Source organism: Pleurodeles waltl, chromosome 11, assembly GCF_031143425.1.
Source record: "Pleurodeles waltl isolate 20211129_DDA chromosome 11, aPleWal1.hap1.20221129, whole genome shotgun sequence".
Classification (NCBI taxonomy): Eukaryota; Metazoa; Chordata; class Amphibia; order Caudata; family Salamandridae; genus Pleurodeles; species Pleurodeles waltl.
Window position 1 is genome coordinate 776,956,452 of NC_090450.1, and position 21,013 is coordinate 776,977,464.

General features: G+C 40.4%; 1 protein-coding gene across 1 annotated transcript in view; it reads left to right on the top strand.

Annotated features, from left to right (window-relative positions):
• The window catches only part of SCARF2 (scavenger receptor class F member 2), a 589,328-nt gene that overhangs the window by 243,311 nt on the left and 325,004 nt on the right, over positions 1 to 21,013 (top strand). Inside the window, exons 2-6 of the mRNA XM_069214490.1 lie at positions 1,964 to 2,022; positions 4,139 to 4,240; positions 7,164 to 7,683; positions 10,870 to 11,088; positions 11,809 to 11,937. Coding sequence (XP_069070591.1) covers positions 1,964 to 2,022; positions 4,139 to 4,240; positions 7,164 to 7,683; positions 10,870 to 11,088; positions 11,809 to 11,937 — 1,029 coding nt within the window. The remainder of the gene's footprint in view (positions 1 to 1,963; positions 2,023 to 4,138; positions 4,241 to 7,163; positions 7,684 to 10,869; positions 11,089 to 11,808; positions 11,938 to 21,013) is intronic.

Here is a 21,013-nt window from a genome sequence, read left to right on the forward strand (position 1 = left end):
GCCATTCACAACACCTAGTGCAGTTCACAAACTCGCATTACAATGCATTGTGGCAGGTGAAACAACGTCTCTATGTTTATCAGTCCCAAAGGAGCTGACAACAAGTTTGTGGCATCAAAGCACCCGCTGATTACTACCAACCCAGATCGGTTGTATTCTATGTAAGTTGCAATGTTCAGTGGTAGGCAGTCGTTTCCTCTACTGGAAACCCTTGAAACGATAGCCCATCCAGCACAGGAACAACAGGTTACAGTGCTAGTATCGCCACTATATTAAGGTTGAGACTATCGCCTAAGATGGTCACTGCCAGAGTCTGACATACCTTGTTTGGCATGTCAGATTCTGGCATGGAAAATCAGTGTCGATGGTCCCACCCTAAATATGGTGGGGATACTAGCATTGGCAGTTGTCAGCAACCAGTATGGATGGATAAAGTTCAACAACACTAATTAAAGCCAACAAATTATGCAGCATTCTTAATGCAAGTTTCAAGTTTATTTGTTCAACATGTATATTTAATTAAAACCATCACATGTACATTAAAAGTACTTTAAATTAAAAGGAACAAGCCATAACAGTGCAGTACGACCATTAAGACCTGTAACATCAGTCAAAATAGTATACTCAAAATATTTATAAAATCAACCAAAAACTTGTTTCTGAGGAAAATCCCCATAAAACATTTGCTCCTAGATGATGTGTAGCTTCCATCAATTGAAGAAGCTTCTCATACTGTGAAGCCGCCAGCTAAAAAATACATTTATATTGCAATGAGTTTATGATAAGTAAAGTACTGCTTACTTGAGAGCAGAGGCCTAAGAAGCATAATATTTATAGTCACCCACCTGGTCAGATAATAATAACAAACAAGTAAAACATATTTACAGTCCCACAGTATAAAGTGCTGTGTGTCTGCTACTTCCTCAAGAAGCATGGGTCGCTCGATCTGTTGTGCACAAACTCTTCCTAAGAAAAATATTTTTTACAATGTAACAATGATATGCTAAGTAAAAAGCTGCTAATAAAGAAGATTGAGCTAGGAGCCTAAAAAGCATCATATTTCTAGTTTATTATACAGTCCCAGCTTGATCGAATTGAAATAGTTGCAAGTCCCAGAGTATGAAGTACCATGTGCCTGCTACTTCCTCAAGGTGACTGATGTTCAGCTCTTGACTCGCTGGAAAGATGAAGCCCCGAAGTATAAAGTGCTATGTGCCTAACCACGACTCAAGGCAGTATAATTGGGGACGAAACATGGCTAGGACACATTTTTCTGCAGGACAAATAGCACTATTGTACACACTTTATGCACAGCAACCCTGTGTACTGGACTGTTCACGACTCTGGTGTAATGCCTTTTGAAACAGGTGTATTGTGGACCATTATTGTCGTTCCCAGTAGGTAGCTCAGGGATGGTGGAGTAGCATATCCTACATGAACCTATAAAATTATGCACCGTTAATGGCCATTTTGCCTGTCTTTTGTATAAACTGAACATTTCGGTTTCCAAATGCTTTCATTCTGGGACCCGTCAAAAATCCCTAAATACTCACGCTAGCTGGACATCAGGAGTTCATGTGTTAGCCACTGTGATTGGCTCAACATGAGTACAGACATCCTAGGTGTGGACTTCTACTACAAGAAAATCCTTATTATCCAGAAAGTCACTGACTGCCTACACGATACAGTCGTGACTATAGCATGATCTCTAAAAAATCTCAAAAAAGGAAATAGACTTGTGAGGGAAGGCAGCTGGTGGAGACTTGGGAACCCTTAAGGACCATATGGTTTGCAGATGTGCAGAGGGCTGACTGCACTAGGAGAAATTGTGCTTTGCCATTTAATAATCAAGAATGAAAATACCAGAGTTTTGTTTCCAGGACTATTTGAATGTTCTTAAAAATAGCGACCCATTTCTGAAGTTCCACAATAACAGAGTTTATTATTTCATTGTTATCATTAGATCTTCCACTTTGGCTTGCTGTCCCGGATGGAAGCAACAAGGAGAGGAATGTTTAATTGGTGAGTATTATGTTTAATGTGTAGTTAAGTGACTTGGTGGATTTCATGAACGCTTGCATGGATATCACACATTCATTCTGTGCATGAGATAGATTAGCCAAACCTCGTCCTTTCAGTCATATGAAAACTGGGACCTTGTTGAAACAGGGGCAGAAGCTTCTGACCCTTTAAAATGGACCTCAGGCATAGGCGAGAAACCGTAGTGGTGTAAAATCCTATGCAGGGTGGAGTGTTTGCACATCCACACAAGTGGGTGGGTGGAAGCTAATTTTGATGGGGGCATGTCCTTGCAATGTACTTCCAGCTTCATGTTACAACTCGAATTATGTATCAATTGGACATTCCGTATCCATCAGTGATAGATAGGGTTTGTACTGCTTTAGTTGAATGTAGCTTTTTCTGGTCTTACCTTTGGTCATTTAAATGGGTGGCAACGGTGGGTCCCTGCAACATTCGCCTCCGTATTGCGGTCCCTAGTAGACGAAATTCACCATGTGAGAAAGGGCCACAAAGGTCTCTCCCCAACTACACGACCACCTCTCCCAAGGAATCATTTCCAGTTTGTGCTCTAGTGATCTGCGAGGCAGAAATGGCCAGGAAGGGAAGGAAATTATAAACCTGTAAATCATTCTCACCAGGGGGCTAGAAATATACCCCATCCTATGGGGTATGTAAAATGTCGTGTTTTGTTTCACAGCAGTCTTCGAAAAATCGAAATACTCACCAATTGAGTGCAGCTAAAACTGTTTCACTAGCAAGTAACTTTCTCACTTAAATTTCTAATACCTCTTAGTAACATTTATGAGAATATTTGAAATCACTGAAAATGTATGTAGCTCACTGGGATACATCTGTTATATACAATACTTCATATGGCAATATGCCCAAAGTATCTATTGTTTTGCTAACAGTTATATTTCTGTAAACTATGATTACCAACGAGAAGTTTCATACTTCTTGCTCCTTCCCGTACAGTATAAAAGTAACCACGATATAATTAACAAATATAGAAACATCTCAAAAATGTGATAAAAGTTTCGAAAAATAGCAGTTTATACGATCAGCTTTTTTATTGAGCCAAAAAAGTCAATGGTGTTATGCCTTAATTTTGCATGATATAGAACTGACCCCTGGCCTAACTGTAATATTTATTTATTCATTCATTTATAAGCATTTTAGCGACAATTGGCAGTAGTCCAGGGTCTAGGCGCAATATGTTTTCATTCTGTTTTTAATAGTACTGTGACACAAGTATCAGTTGCACATAAGAAGCCTGGAGCGCAATTATGGTTATAAAACAAGCTAACTTACTGTAGGAACGTGTTCATGACTCTTGGAGTATCAGGTGACAATAAATGCCAAATTTAACCTAAGCACGATAACTTGTACTATAAAACTTAACATACAATAAGTAAGACATATGATAGATATCAATGACAACATGCAAATAATATCTTGTACATTTTGATATAACCTTTTTCGCAATATCATTGCCCAATGATGAACATCATGTGCATTATAATATGAATAATTTTCACTGTAGCATATTCTGGAATGTAAAACACTGACACCAAATAACCACCCCTGAGCAAGCCCAACCATAACCTTCCAAAAAATAAAGGAGTCCGTGATGTGAGCAACCTCATAGGTGGAGCTAGTGGATATAGACTACCAGCCAGTCACTCTTCCTCTCCAGCCAGTCCACGTCAAAGTCAATTCAGATCAATTCAAAATCAACAACCGGCACCATAGCACGGCATCTTTGTGTTACTGCATTTCTGAATTGCACCCTGTACTTGTATTAAATCGAAGACATGGGTGAGTGGGAAACATGAGAGAAAAGTGTGGCCTTGACAGCCCCCGCTCCCCCCTTGGTGCTCACTAGAGCCCTTACCACGCACTCACGTAGTGCATTCTTAATCTTCATCCTGAAGTCACTTTTATCCCATTGGTGAACTCTAAAGGTTTCCTTAACAATCGTGTTCCAACAACTACAAATTAGGCATGTGATGGTCTACTACAGGGAAGGGCATATATGTGTACTTAGTAAAATCACAATTTATTCAGTCTTCATCTTCATAAACCATGCTTGTTCTTCTTTCGCACACCCGTTTAGCAATATGCGAAGGTAACTTCACATGCAAAGAGAATGAAGTCTGTGTAAGGCCCAACGAGTGCCGCTGCCGCCATGGGTACTTTGGAGCCAACTGTGAGACCAGTAAGTCATTAAAACGAGCATTACTTTTCTTTAATGTTTCACCCGTTTCCCGCACTTACTGTTTTCGCCTCTCTTGCACATTTTGACCTGCTCTGCTGTCCCACGTTTTATCACCTTATGCATTTTACTCCTATCTATGGGCATAACTTTGCCTCTGCCATATTCAGCCAACAGGCCTCCATAGGATAGGGCTGATCTGGTATCATCCATCACACACTCCAACCACATTTTATTTTCATCAATTAAAGCATGACTTTTTGCTTTCCTACTGAATCAGGAACAGGAATAAACATCATTTTATGGGGGTACAACTTAGGTCCATGGTACAGTTAAGGAAATCCCATTGCTAATTTCTGATCTTCTATCTCTTTTTTGTTTGCCTTTGGGTTACCTTTTCTTCTGCTTACTACTCTCAGACCCTAGTCCATCTCACCCCTAACCTCCACTCTGCCTGTAAACGGGTTTTCAAATGCATTTCCTAAAATAGGACACAGGATCGCCACCAGTGCTTCAGATTTAAAAAAACTTGTAACAAGAAGCTACTTTTTGTCCTTCCATGGTCTCTTTTCTTTGATTATCAAACCCATGCAAAGGCTTACTGAAAAAAACATCAGTGAAAAAAGAGGCATTGAGCTACACTTAAATACATTCCAGAATAGACAGGATGTCTACAGTTTCTGCTATAACATTACATGTTCTTCTATTGTTCACAATGTATTATTTTGACTTACCAGCTATGGCGCCTAAACCCCAGACTGGATTTTCAGACTGCATAAGTTGAAGTTATAATGAAACGGTCTCACAGGACCTTAGGGAAAAATTACACAAATCATTTCACAGTGGAGCTTGTGCATGAGTGAGAAGCTCGATAAATGACTAGGAATATCAAATGCATTCTCATCTGGATTGGAAGTCAACATCATTTAACCAGTCTCTTTGATAGAAGCAGCTATATCCCCCAGTTTTCTTTTTGCTATCTGTGCATATTGGCACCTCTGGATCTTCACTACTTGGTTGTTTTATTTGTGCTGGTAGAGTGGCTCCATCACATAGGTTGCTAGCTGTGGATATGTGTTAATCCTTTAATAGTTCAAATATCAGTGAATACTAGGGACCCACAAGTTCTCCATGTTTTACTTATTTCAATCTTTTCTGCCATTTCTTTTCTGGTTTTACATTCTCAGACTTTTTTCAACTTTTTGTGTCTCTTCCTCTCTTTGATCGTACATTGACCTTTACTGTCCTACTTTTCGAGGTTTCAGTAGTGTCTTCTGCCCTGATATCTTCTATGGCCTTGTCTTATTCTCCGGCAATGCAATCTAAATCAATATCTATTAAGTAACAAGGTGCAAATGCTGCTTCGCATAATTTATTCAGTCACTGAAAACAAAATAACTTGGGCACTCATTGTCGTAGCATTATTTGAAATTATTGAACTTTGTCCCATCCTTTTACGCAAAAGCTAGCCATGACATGGCTCGACAACATTGCAGCCGCAAAGTGTCCCAGGCCAAGCTCTCCCCATGCTGCAGCATCGCTTTTGCTCCAGTCTTCTCCTTGCATTCCCCCCCATTTTTTGTGTGCCTCTTCTTGCTTTTCCCCTGTTCTCACTGCTCTCTCCTTGCTTTTCCCCTGTTTTTTGAGTGCCTTCTCCTTGGTTTTCCCTCACTTTAACTGCTTTCTCTTTGCATTTTCCTCTGTTTTTTGTGTGCCTCATTTTCAGGGCTTTGTCCTTGGTTTTCCCCATTTGTTGTGTGCCTATTCCTTGCTTTTCTCTCGTTTTCACTGTTTTCTCCTTGCTCTTCCCCCATTTTCTGTGTGCCTTCTTATTGCCTTCCCTAGTTTTCAGTGCTTTCTTCTTACTTTTCTCCCTTTTTTAAGTGTACCTTCTCCTTGCTTTTCCCTCATTTTCACTGCTTTCCACCCGTTTTTTGTGAACCTTCTCCTTGCTTTTCCCTCATTTCCACTGCTTTCTCTTTGACCTGTATACCCCGTCGGGTAATTAGCTGCTCTTTATAAATCCTGTTTGGTTGAAATCCTGATTGATTCAAGTGTCAAATGTTTGAAAATCGGGACTGAAATTCATTTTCACTAATGAAAACAATGAAAACAACACAACATTTGGTGTGAAGTAGCATTATTTGGTGGAAGGACATTTAAGTTAGAATTCAAAAGTACTTTTTTTTATTTTGTGCAAAATGTCTGAAAAAAGAATTTCATGGAAAATAAAGCCTGGGCAGTTTTTCCACCATCCCTGCCCACAAACATTCATCTGGTCGTACATTTCTTGAAAAATAGAGCCTTTACATACCTTGATTTAAACCCGAGACTTGCAAACTCTCCCACAAGTGAAGAAGGCACAGCCCGTTTTTCACTTACAAACTCTCCATCTGCTGTTCACGAGCTCTTAGTGTTTGAATAGTTCACTATGAGCTATCTGAGGACAGTCCTTCAAAAGTCCTTTGAGAATATATATCTACCTTCTGATGCTATGATATACATGAACAATAGTCACAGATGTGTCACAAGGTGATGCACAACTGAACAAATTTAGCTTTGGGAGACAATATTCCTTCAAGTTGATGAAGACTGTGCTCCATCCACCAAACTCTAAATCTGAACCTTTGTGCCCTCAGTAGAGGATGTCAGACTGGAGGCATGATGTGTGTGTTTTAGGTTGGAGTTTTTATGTCATCCCTACAGCTATGTTACCGGCTGAAACACTCGTCACATGTTAGCATTTAAAGTTGATAACATACTTTATATTTGTTTTTAAAGACTCATTGTTTCAATCTCTGACTTTCATTTCAAACTTTCTGACACTGTACATGGCTTTGACCTCCACCCACAATAGATTTCTGCTATAAAAAAAAAATATAATAATAAATCTCTTTGTGATGCCTGTTCTTTGTTCCTCTTTTAGAATGTCCTAAGCAATTTTGGGGACCGGATTGCAAGGAAAAATGTGCATGCCACCCTAATGGCCACTGCGATGATGTAATCGGGCAGTGCACTTGCAACCCAAACCGGTGGGGAGCCAATTGTGAGAAAGCTTGCTTGTGCAAGCATGGCAAATGTGACCAAGACAATGGAAGATGCACATGTGATCCAAGCTGGTGGGGCCCACAATGCTCCAACCCCTGCTACTGCAGCTCCAACTCTCAATGTGAACAGAATACTGGACGGTGCATCTGCCAACCTGGATGGTGGGCACGCAGTTGCAACAACCAATGTACTTGCAACAATTCCCCCTGTGAGCAGTTAACTGGCAGGTGCCAGTGCCGTGAGCGGCTGTGGGGGGCACACTGTGAACGTTACTGCCAGTGCCACAAGGGAAAATGTAACCAAGTGGATGGGACTTGCACCTGTGATCCAGGGTATAGAGGAAGGTTCTGTCGTGAGCCATGCCCAGCTGGACTATATGGGCAAGGATGTCGGAGAAGGTAAGTTCCCATTCTTCCGCTTTATTGCATTGAAGCGATACGCATGTTCCTACAACAAGAATCTATGAGGTGGGATTTGCTTTAGAATGCTGGAAGAAGGTAGTCACTTTTAGGTACAGAAATTCCATATATTTATGATTTGCAGCCAGTGGTACACTGAAAATGTGAGAGACATCTTGATACTTTATTTTCTGTTTTTTATTCAGCAATACATCCTCCAGTCCACATATTGTTATCTATTAACCTATCCACTAGCTCCCACGTTGCTATCCACAAAGCCCCCATTAGGCAATCAATCACCTTCCTTAAATATCTATATTAAACAAATAATTGGCATCCACAACCTCATCCAAGTCACACACATTGCTACCACCAATACTTTCCTTATGTAACAAGTTGGTGTCCATAGAATTGTTAACTGGACTGACCACACAATGCTAAAGCAGAACTCATCTCTTTGGCCACACATAACTATTTGTATCTGGACTAAATATCTCCTGACAAAATATTGGGGCTCATTCTTACTTTGGCGGGCGGCGGAGGCTGCCCGCCAAAGTAACCCCGTCAGAACACCGCACCGCGGTCGAAAGACCGCTGCGGTGATTCTGAGATTTGCCCTGGGCTGGCGGGCGGCCTCCAAAAGGCCGCCCGCCAGCCCAGGGCAAATCAACCTTCCCACGAGGACGCCGGCTCAGAATTGAGCCGGCGTAGTGGGAAGGTGCGGCGGGTGCAGTGGCACCCGTCGCGTATTTCAGTGTCTGCATAGCAGACACTGAAATACTTTGCGGGGCCCTCTTACGGGGGCCCCTGCAGTGCCCATGCCATTGGCATGGGCACTGCAGGGGCCCCCAGGGGCCCCGCGGCACCCCCTACCGCCATCCTGTTCATGGCGGGTTTCCTGCCATGAGCAGGATGGCGGTAGGGGGTGTCTGAATCCGCCGCCATGGAGGATTCCCCCGAGCTGCGGAAAGTCGGCGGGAGACCGGCGACTTTCCGCTTCTGACCACGGCTGAACCGCCGCGGTCAGAATGCTCGAGGGAGCACCGCCAGCCTGTCGGCGGTGCTCCCGTGGTCGGTGACCCTGGCGGTCACCGGCCGCCAGGGTCAGAATGACCCCCATTGTGTCCTAAGTATTGTTTACAAAAATATTGCCTCATTTGTTTAAATAGTTGAACAATATATATTTTGGTTGATGATATTTTGACATGCAGCTTTATTGAAGCTATTCATTAGGGCACTCCTTATTTTTCCCAAATCTTTACATTTGGTAACTCATTTATAATAATGAAACCCATTCGTTAGCCAACACATTGTTATCCTTTAGTGTTTACAACAAACACACATGTCTTTGAGGCCATCGAGTAGCCCAACCATTGTTAATCATAAATATATTTGTTAGCCCACATAGTATTATCCATGACACACTCCACTAGCCAAAACATTGCTATCATACCATTATCCATTAACTTTCTCAGGGTATTCAAGTACCACAGTTAGCCAATACGTTTTTATTTATCTGTGTACTCATGAGTCCACACATCAGTAAACCTTTGATTGACAAATTATTGAGTCTTCATTTATCAGTTGTATTGTCCATATATCTGTGAAAAAAATAATTTCTCCATGGCACGACCTTATCGATTACCAGCACATTTTCCTTACCTCTTCCAGTAGGCAACATATTGCATAGATTAACCCAATGATGGCCATAGTTTATTTATTTTGAACCCTTTCAGGAACACACACGTTGAACTCATCCATTAACCCAGGCATTGTTGTCCATGAACTTATTCATTAACCTAGACCTTGTTCTCCTGAATCCATCCTTTAGCCAAACCATTACTATCTACAAATGTGCCTGCAGCCTAGGAAATGTTAACCATTATGCACTCTCATAGCCCATACATTGCTCTTTGTTAAACTCCTTGATATCCTTGACCTCAATATTTAACTCCCAGTTTATTGTCCATGAATCCCACATATGTTATTCATGAACTACTGTGTGAGCCCCTGAATTTGTAACCATGAACCCTTTTATGAGTGCATGCTTTTTAACACTTGAACACAACTAACCCAACTATGGGCCAATTGAATTGGTATTTATGAACCTATCTGGAAGCCAAAGGGTTGTTAGCCATTGAACTACATGTGAGCTGTGCACTGTTATCCATGAACCCTTCTATTAGCTTACATTATTGTGGAAACTGTGCATGTACTGTTATCATGGAAACATTGACCATTCTAAATGGTGGATGTGTGTATGGACAGCCTTGCAAAATCTCTTGTTGAGTTTGCTACATTGGCTGGGAACTTGGTTGAATTTATGGGCAGCAATGTTCCTTTGACAATAAAAGTTCTAGCCACATTCCATTGTTCTGGAAGGATTTAGAAACACAGAAAAACAAACAGTGATGCACAGGTGCATGCATGTAGAGAGAAGTCTTTGCAAGGTCGTATTACAAATGCTATTACTTCTATTTAAAACGTAGCTTCCATTTTTTTTGTCATGTTACAAATCTAAGAGCCTGATTACAAGTGTAGGCATTATTTAACACACCTGACAAATAACAATACCATGAGGTGCATTCTTTATTTTGTGTGATATATAAAACCTATTCTGACATTGTGGGGAATAACATGCAGACTTTGTTGCTTAACACACCAAAATCCTCATGATACATTAAATACAGTATGCTTTTCTATATTAAATTCCGTCAGGTTTGACCTGCTGATAGTTAACAAAGGTTGAATTATTTAATACATCTGGTAATTATTGGATGTATTAAATACCTTCAGACTCCTAATTCTGACCCATACATAAACAGACTTTAAACATGGGTTGGAATTAACTGACCCACTTATAATCAGGCCCTTAGTTTTAATGTTTCTGTCATATAACAAGTACTAATTGTAGTATGAAAAGAGTAGGTTTAGTTTTTCTGTCGTATTATAAATACTAAGATTTAATTTTTCCGTCGGATTACAAATACTATTAGTCTTATGTAAGAGGAGGTTTCATTTTTCTTTCGTATTACGTATTACAAATACTGTTAGTCTTGTATAAAGATGTTAGATTTTCCAGACGTTTAAAGAGTCGTACTGAACTGAAGGTGTGCTTTATGAAGGTACATCCACCCGCTATTTCATTCACATATTTGCTTACATATGTATGTCACTTCTCTTCAGGTGTGGCCAATGTAAAGGACAGCAACCCTGCACCATAGCTGATGGCCGATGTCTTGCCTGTGAGGCAGGCTGGAATGGGACAAAATGTGATCAGGTCTGCTCCCCTGGATTTTATGGGGAGGCTTGTGAAAAGATTTGTCCTCCTTGCAAGGATGGCCACACATGCAACCATATCAATGGAAAGTGTTTACACTGCAACCCCGGCTGGATCGGAGATAGGTAAGCTGCTGCTCATTCCAAAACTATTCACTATTTCTTAATGAAGACAAGTAAACACCATGTATAACAATCTGTTGAAAAAGCACAGGACTAGATAGTTATACAAAAATATTTTCCAGAGCTGCTGTTGCCTTATAGGAGTCCCATACCTCAACTAATTTGTATGTGTTGTATATCATAACAGAAGTATCACATATATTCTATCAATCTAACCACTACATTACAACAGAAGTATAGGTTAAGATAAGAATAATAATTAAAACTTATTTCACAAGGTAAGCATGGGGGGCATTAAGAATATTAATTGTATACTTATCTTGTGATGTAGTTATAGGCAACATAATGGTTGCAGTATTATTGTAGGTCGATATTATGGGAATTAATATAGGGTTATACAATCAAGAGGAGTACATTTTCCCAGAATTCATTGCTTATAAAATATATGTTTTAAAAAAAGATTTGAAATGGAAGTTTGTTGGCTCTCATTTATACATGCACGGTCTAAAACATCTATATTCCAAAGACAGTTGTAAAACCAACGTCTATAAAACTCTTCAGCGACTTACAGATTATCCTGCGGACCAAGACCACTATTAATGTACTGGTAGAGGTTTATGTGGAAATTGTAATGCCCTTAAGTGTTAATCAGAACAATGTTTTGCTCATTGGAATGTTTTATTATCTGTAAATTTAATTGACCCTTTGCTGTCCTTTTTCCAGGTGTGAAGTCAAGTGCCCCAATGGCACCTACGGTGAAAACTGTGCCTTTGTCTGCAATGACTGCTACAATGGTGAATGTCATTTTGAAACTGGGCAGTGCCTTTGCAGTGCAGGATCATATGGTCCATAGTAAGTGATACTATGATTTCCTATCTTGATGTTGATGTTGAATGAGGTTTCTGAATTTATTGTTAATATTTTTCAAGATTGCCTACTTCCCTTGCTTAAGACTGCATACATACCTAGGTCGAGCGACTCAACTTCTCTCTCTCCTGCTTTCAGTAGCTGACTCAGGATTTCTTTAAGTGCTAGTACGAGAGTCATGATAGGCATGCTTTACTTCCCAATCTCCATGATTGACAAACTAGCAAATAACAGCAGTCAAAATCCGTGAAGTGACCAATATATACTCCTCAAAACATAGAAATACAATTACTCATATCTCAATAACACTTACCATTTGTTAGAATCCCATCTCCCTACTTCTTCTTTCCCTTAAGTCATTCAACATATCTTTCTCGTTCTCTGTCTTTCCTCTTCCCTTTTCCTCCGGCTGCTACAAGGATCAGCAAATCATCACAGAAGAGCAACAACTCCTGTATGTTTCATTTAATCTTTTAATATATAAGCAATGGGTACCTTATTTGTTACTGTTGTTTTACCAGTTTGCGTGTTTTAAATAATTTATTGTTATGGTTCTTGGTGTTTGTGATCTTGGAGCTGAAATTATTTCATTTGCATATGGATAAATTATGTAATGCCTAGTAAGATGTGGTGACATGCTTCAGGTGGCTATTGAATGGGTACATTTAGGGATCATATTTACACCAGAGGTATAAGGAAGTGGGTGACTTCAGGAACATTCATTAGTAAAGGCTGTGCGATGAACCATATGTAGCAGTGGAAAAGGTAGGCAAGGAAAACTTAATTATATTAGCTAAGAAATTAAGATGGAGAGTTTTTTGATGCAACACTAATGTATTGACTAAATAAGCAAAGTCCATACAATTTTGTCCATGAACTTATTCACTAGCCGAGACCTTGCTCTCTTGAAACTATCCTTTAGGCACACCATTACTATGTACAAACTTGCCTGTAGCCTAGGAACAGTTAACCATTATGCCCTCTCATAGCTAATGCATTGCTCTTTGTTAAACTCCTTGGTATCCTTGACCCTAATATTTAACTCCCAGTTTTCTGTTCATGAATCCCACACATGTTGTTCATAAACCACTATGTGAACCTCTGAATTAGTAACCATGAACCCTTCTGTGAGCGCATGCTTTTATTTACGCATGAACACAACTAACACAACTATGGACCAATTGAATTGGTATTCATGAACCTATGTGGAAGCCAATGGGTTGTTATCAATGGACCCACTGGAAGGTCAAGCAAAAAATCGATTAAGTGAATGTTCTTAAAGATATATTAAGGGCATCTAGACCCTGTAAGGTGTGCCCACCAACCCCCCCGGTCAGAGGAGGATCGGGCCTTCATTCCCTTGACAGGGAAGTTCTGGCAAAAAAACTGCTGGTTAGGCAGTTGGTCTAAATCTGAGTGCTTTATTGAGCAGGCACTATAATTGTTTAGCCCCACGTTGTAGAGATTTTTGTTTCCAAAAGACAAAAAACAATAGCCTTGAAACACCGCGAATATTGATTTCTCTGACTGGGATCACCACGCTAAATAAGGTGGTCAAAGGTAGGGAATTATGGTGATGGTCAGCCCGCTATAAATAATGCAGTGTGATCTTCCCTCTGACTGGGGGCTTGGTGGCAGATAGGTCACTGGACAGAGGGTTTCTGCTGACAGAGCCAGCTGGGGCTCCGCCTGTGGAAACCATGAATTTCTTCCACCTCTCTATGGTGAACTTAGTGAGGCAGGTGAACTGCCAATTAATGATGGGTCTCCTGCTGTGCCAAGCTGTATACTCCTTTGTTTTTAATGAGAAATGCATTTAATGATTAAATATATAATTATGAATTCTGTCAAAACACTTAAATGGATACAAAACCCACTATTTGTAGTAACAAATGGGTGTTTGAAAAATGTGAAGTTTTTTGTTTTCTCCCTTTCTTAAACCAACATTTCTATGTGTCTGATTCGCAAAGGTAAACTAATAGTTTTGGGTAAATTTACAATTGTTTCCTATTCACAATGGTATTTTACTAGTAGTATCTTTATGACTGTGGAGCTTCCACACATAAAAAGAACTGTCCTAGAAAAATACCTTTGTGAATAGCAAACAATCATAAACATATACAAAGTTGTTGGTTTACCTTTGTTAATCAGACCCACTGTGCCATGGCTTTGGCCCAGAGTTCAACTATTTCTGACTTTGTCTTTGCACTCTATTTCTATTTTACATAATTTAAGTGTGCCATTTTTTAATATGGCAACCCGCATACATGACTATTTCTTGTTTGGTGCTACATGCCGGTCAAGTTTGAGGAATGTCCAGAAAGTTGTTTTCCATTTCTAGGCTGCAAGCCTTTACCATAATGTATTGCTAGTGCATCAGTTCCTGTCATGCACATATGTCTTGAAGACCATTCACTCTTGTCTAGGCTAAATAATGCTTGGGTTCCTGCCAGTGTGAGAACCTCCATTTGTTTCCCAGTCTGTCAGCATTCATTTCATTGAGAGGTGACCTTCACCTCCATTCCTTTGGAGGGAATCATAGATTTAAATTTGCTGACACTTGTAGTCAGAAATTGAAATGCTTGGAAAGCGAGTTACCTACCATAATTTCTTTCTACGTCTGTCATTTACTTCCATCACTTAGGCTCTTTTTATGTGTACCCATTGCAGAGGCAACTAATGAACTTTGTAAACCAGTGCAGTCACTCATAACTGGAATCCCTCCCCTCTGCAAGCGTGAATTTTATGTTATTGTATGTTATGCTAAGAGACATTGTGCAATATGATTGATTCCCAGTTCAAGGATACATTGTGTCCAGCACAAAATAGTGAGTCACTACACAAGGTAAAAGGCCATTCCATTTTACCAGCTCTTGAAGTAGCTCTTACGGTTGCAGCTTCGATCCCTTAAAGCAGTTTTACTCTATTTTAATGTCGGAATACAATATACATTAAGGCGAAAGTCAAAGCAAACGACCAGCTTACCTGATAAAAGTGCTTGGGCAGATCTGTTTCCAGATCTACCAGAAGACAAATTACTTCTGCTGAAAGTGTTTAATTGGGTGAAGCCTAGCCTCCCCCTTTGTTTCAACTGAGAACTATCCGGAACTTGGAGGTACCACACTTAGGGAGTCAGGCCTATTTCTTTTTGAATAAACACTGTTTTGACCAATTGGTGCTAAGCATTTAGCACCAAGGAGTGTTTATTGGAGAGGCCTGTGGCACTGTAGAGTGCACAGGGAAATGGATCCCCCGCAGCCAAGAGCACCTTGTGTTGTAGTTTTTTGGGACCAAAAAGAAAGAGCTCTGAATATCAGAGAGTCCATGAAATGGACAGATATTTAAGGTTTGCAACTGTGGTTAGATGGCTGTGCGCCTTTTCCTACACTGATGTTGTGGGGGTTCAGTATTACCTTATTTCTTCACTAGTACAGCATGAGGCTTCACGGACCGTAGAGTTAGACAAAGATCAGCTAATTGACGCTTGATTCAGGAATCTTTTGAACCACCACAATATGACCTATAGTTGCTGAGTTTTCTCATTTTATAAAATGCATCTGAAGTCATATCCTAAACCCTAAAAACAATAGTTACAAGGCTGATGACACAAGTCGACTTACTGCACTGCCTTGCTCCACCAGGAAAGGGCAGAAATGCCCTGTATTTACAAGACACAGCACATTCCTGTGCTCTCCCCCACGCAGGTGCACAAATTGCTGCCATGCGCCAGCGCAGGCACCCTTCCACCATGGTTGAAGGGTGCCTGCATTGTGGAGATTATTGTTTTTGTGCACAAAAATAATCAATGAAGACGATTTCCTCCTGCATGTGTAAGAAGAAAAAGCAGAGAGATATAATCTTATTTCCCCCATTTGCGCTACTCTTACGCCACCCATGGGTGCTTTTGACGCATTCTCAGAGTTATGAAACTTTGTAAATCTGGGAATGTGTCAAAATCCATGGGTGTTGCGAAGGAACACACATGCAACACCCATAGAAATGCCTCCCTGACTTAAAGTAATGCAACACAGCGACTTGCGCTGCATTGCCTTATTCCATATCTACAACGCCACGTAAAGCCACTCAAAGTGGCTTTTTGTGACCTTGTAGATATGGGTGTGCAGCCTGCGCTGCAAGTGCGTCACAAAAAGTAACGCACCGACGGCGCAGGCCGCTTGTAAATACGGGCATAATTCTCTAGATGCATTGAAATACTCTAACCCTAGTCCCCTGAATCAGGATTTGCACACTGTGCTCCCAGATTCATCTATTTGTACATTTTTGATGAACGGAGATACACAAAATACTTTGTGATGTGGACGTGTAACTTTTATTACTTATATGAACCGTACCAGCCCCTTTTTTCGGAGCTCGAAACTTTACTTTCCATCGTCCTGCTGTGCGGTGGGAATAGGGAAGATTCCCGTTTTCTTAAGAAGGAGCGAGGTCATGTTTGAATATCATGCGATTTGGAGAGTTTTGACAGTTATTCAAATAGCACCATTACCTTCCTCATAAAGAAGCCGGAATACAGGAATATCTTCAAGTGATGGAATGGATTGTCCCCCAGGGATCTGAACTTTTCACGTGATAAAGCATTGCGATGAGAAAATGAAGGATGTCAGGCGCTGTTAGAGCATCTCTTCCACAGAGGTCTAATTGGTTCAGTGCCTGCGGACACGATTGGAATGAGCTCAGAGGCCTTGGAATGCGGGACTTCTGTGGAGCACATGCTGTCAGGGACTGTTAACGACGCGGCAAGGAATGAAGGCCAGCCTTTCAAAGAGGAGCTGTTTGTTTTCTGTGGGAATGCCTCCCTTCTCCTGTCCACCACCACAGAGGCCCAGGGCGTTGTCAAAGATCCATGACTCGAGAGAAACCAAGACAAATACTCAGTTATTCCTAACATTCTTGAAAGAAAAACTGCAAAGAGGTTCAAGATCGGTCAGAGATCGAGCTATTTTGTCTATCCTTGCTGTGATTTGATTACTGTTCCCTAAAAGGTTAGAGCGTTTTGTTAAATAGGTTGTTTGGGCTCGTCACTGTGGGCAGTTAAACGCACAGACATTACACTGAATGGCTCAATTTTTGTTTCTCTGTAGAACGTAATATTTGGTCAGTGCTGCCTCAGTGGTGGAGGAATCAGACAGCAGCCTCAAGGACTCCATTAGTTTGATTCTCTCTTCGGGTGCTTTTCGCCCGTTGCATATAGGTCTCAAGTTAATTACCTAACGAGTCGCAGGTCAGTATCTCTTCAGAGTCCATTTGGTATCCTAGAAGGACAGGTGTCTCCCATCTCGCTGAGAGTGAGCAGTGACAATATGAAAGGTAATTCTAGCTCAAGAAAAAGCACAATTCTCACTGGTGTTGCTTCATGGTTCCAGAGTTATAAAATCGCCTGTGGCATTCTTGATGGGTAATTTAATAGCGTATTATACTAGCTTTCATCTGTTTGTTTTAATAATATTGTTTACCCATGCTAGAGCGTTCCAGCCTAATAATTTACCTGTACCTGGACGCTCTTAGGTCGATGAATCTTTTGACCAAGTGGGGCACTCTTCACCCGAGAGTAATCAATCAAATCAACAATCAATAATCAATAACGAACATAAGCAATACCCTGATCAACATAACATTTCACAATCAATCCAGAATACATTTCGGCGAACCATGACCTTTCGGTCATGAATAACCACACCAGTTTATTCAAAGTTAATGAATTTATTTCCCTATATTAACAAAGCTAGCACAATATAGATGTGTCTTAACACCAAATGATATATGTAAATGAACATTGATAGCTGTCCATAACGGCGGAAAAGATGCAATCTATGCAGCATTTGAATAATAATGCCCTCGATAATAGCAACACAAACCACTAAAACTATAATCTGTAACGAGCTAATTTCATACATTGGTCAGCATAACAAGGTCGCAAATTGCATCGTGCATCAAATGAATCCTCATCTAACCTCAAATTAGCATCAGCATGTGGGTCTTCATGCAAAAACAATTTAGCAACATTAATTTGGAAAACTCCTAACTAGGGCTCTTATCAAAAATCAGCAGTTGGTTACCTAAAGGGAAAACACAATGCAATTGTACATTTGTCTTTCATATTTACCAAATTCAATCAGCATTCAAGGAAGTCTTCGTCTCACAGGTATCGTTTTCGATCAGCATGGGACGGGGCAAAGGGGCAGGGTGGACGGGGCAGTTGCCTCACGGCGGCAAGATAAAACTACTACTTCATGCAAAGGGTAAATCAAAGTTAAAGTCTCTAGGGCGAGAATTTCTTAAAAGTCTCTAGAAGACGGCCAAATGACAAAGTCAGCAAGATGGGCCATAATGGCCAATGTCCTGCAAAATGGCGGGTAATGGCGAGTAATGGCAATGATGTCCGGGTAATGGCTGTAATAGCAAAAATGGCTATATAAAAAAAATGGCTGCTTTCTCCTTGTGCACCTGGTTTAAATAGACAACAGTTCAAATCCAGTAGGGTCTTCCATTGGAGGGTTCATAGGTTGGCTTCAAATTGTCCAATCAAAAACAACAGTTCTCAAGCTTTTACTTAAGCATACATTATCCTTGGAGACGGTTACGTAAGTTGCAACATTTTATACCAATTAACTCACTTTCAGAGCTTCCATTGTCCGCACCTGCAGATTGACCTTGGAGCAAAGAAGAAGATGCCAGGCTGGCACGAAACCTTAAGATAAGCATGTGAACGATCTCAGTGGAAAAGTACAGCTTCAAGCAGAAATACACGTTTATTAGCACATTGGAAAAATACGAGCATCTAAACCGTGAGACAAGGCAACTAGGCCAAAGCCTCCACTAAAGTTATGCTAAGCTAAAACATTCCAAACAAGCAAATCATAGCACACATTTACGATTATGTCGGATTAGTGCAATTCTAATACATCACGTTATATAAAGCACGCTTATAAATGTTGGCAAACTACTCTGAGGGCACATTTTGTCCCCGTACAATCTTTATTAGTTCGGTTAAAGTCACACTTGATTATTGCAGCACTACGTTTATGCACTAATAAATGTAAAACCTTCATTTCTGCGCCATCAATCCCTCCTCTGATGACTACTTGTCATCACACAAAACTAATCCCACAAATTTTATTCCATTAAAATTCTGTCAGTTCTCTTTGCCTTTTAGTTCCCCTTGTCCTTGCTTTGTACTCTTCTGCCATCCTTTTCATCATTTTCTCTTCCTTCCTTCTCTTGATTCTTGCCATAATCATTATTATTCCCCTTTTTATTCCCCAAATTCCAAAGATACAAATCAGTACTATTAATATTCCCTGTATTATTTTTAGCAATATTCCATTCCAAATGCCACCAAGCCAATTTCCCACTGAAGCAAGTCCCTTTCCAACCTTCTCCCACACTCCTGGTTCTTTCAATTCCTTCAAATCTGCACTCTCTTTTGTTAGATTAGCAAGCATTGTTTTAATCTTTGCACTGTTGTCTGGAATATACGTGCAACAGTGGCGCGCACCAAGCATTTTGCAAACGCCGCCATCCTTTGCTAAAAGAATGTCTAAGGCAAGCCTGTTTTGAAGAGTCATAGCTCTTTCAGCTGCAAGTTCAGCATCTATCAGGATTATAGCACCTGAAAACTTTGTCAACATGTTATCCACTATAGTAGACAACTTTCTTATTTTGATGGAATTCAACACAACTCCCAATGAAGGAATCATGGCTCCAAATATATCTCCTACCACAGCAGCTGCGGTCTCTCTTTTCTGGATACGATGGGATCCAGATGTCTTTGGAATCATCGATAGGTCATCCAGTTGATAAACCTTTGGGAACACTATACCCAAATAACATCTCCCCCACCATCCTTTTGGAAGACGATAATAGGCATTATGCCCACAAATGTAATATACACCTGGTATGACAGGATCAAGTCCGTTCAGCATGAATGTCCATTTGGCCTTAAAGATAAACATATGTTTACATTCACTCGCTCCTACAAAAATGTTATCATAATAAGATTCACCTCGATATATACAAAATTTCCCTACATGCCAAGCATCTAAAGCTATTCTCCCTTGTGTCTTTATTGCAGCAAAAGCATAATTATCTACTGAAGTCCTCTTATGTAGCTCTTTTTCTAATTTCGCATTCATTTGTGCCCTTCTATCATCTGTGCGATCTAAAAAGCTTATTTCTACTGCAGAGAGCGAGCAGGTAAGATTTTCCCTGTGTGCGTGAGCTGTTTCAAAAGGTAGCATTGGCTCGAAAAATTCCCTCATTATTTTAGCATCCCAATCTTTAGCAATCTGGCTTAGCTGCGTGATTATAGGAACATATGCAAAGGTAACATCGTATTTTGAGTAAAAATACTGTATGTTGGTTTGACCATAAAATCTAGAAGTTACTATTCTACATGTAATCCCATATGTAAGAGGCATGTGATGATAAGTCACCCCTTCCGTTACCGATGTCGGTATCTGTGTACACACATAACAATCTTTCGCATCCATAGTCTCAACATATTCTGTTAGCAAGCGATAGAAAACATTATACGAAAGCTCTTTCTTATCATGCAAGTGTCTCTCATCTAATTCTAGTCTTTTCAATGCGGTTAGTTCAGTGACAGTAACAGGAGCAAAAGTAGAAGCATCAATTTTCTCATTCTCACCCTTTCCACGTGTAGCAAGCACTATTGCCATTATTATTAGTACACATGCAGTTATCAAGCCTATACACGCATATTTACAATATTTCACTCTACTGTTTTGTGTAGCCATGATCTGTATAGAATCAGAGAGCTAGAAGCACCTGTAAAAAGAAAACGATTTAGCAATTCAGTTACAAAGCTGAACGAGCGCAATGTTCACACAGTTTTCTTCAGAAGCCCAGTCACTTATCGGTTAGCAGCATTTGTCTCAATTCGGCAATAACTCAGAACTCAGTCTCTTTCAGTTAGCAATGTTGTCTCAAATCGGGTTTAAGAGTCAATCAGGTTATCAAAGTCTTATCAGGTTAGCAAATGTCTCATCCGGTTTAGCAATGTCTCAGCTGGTTGTATCAC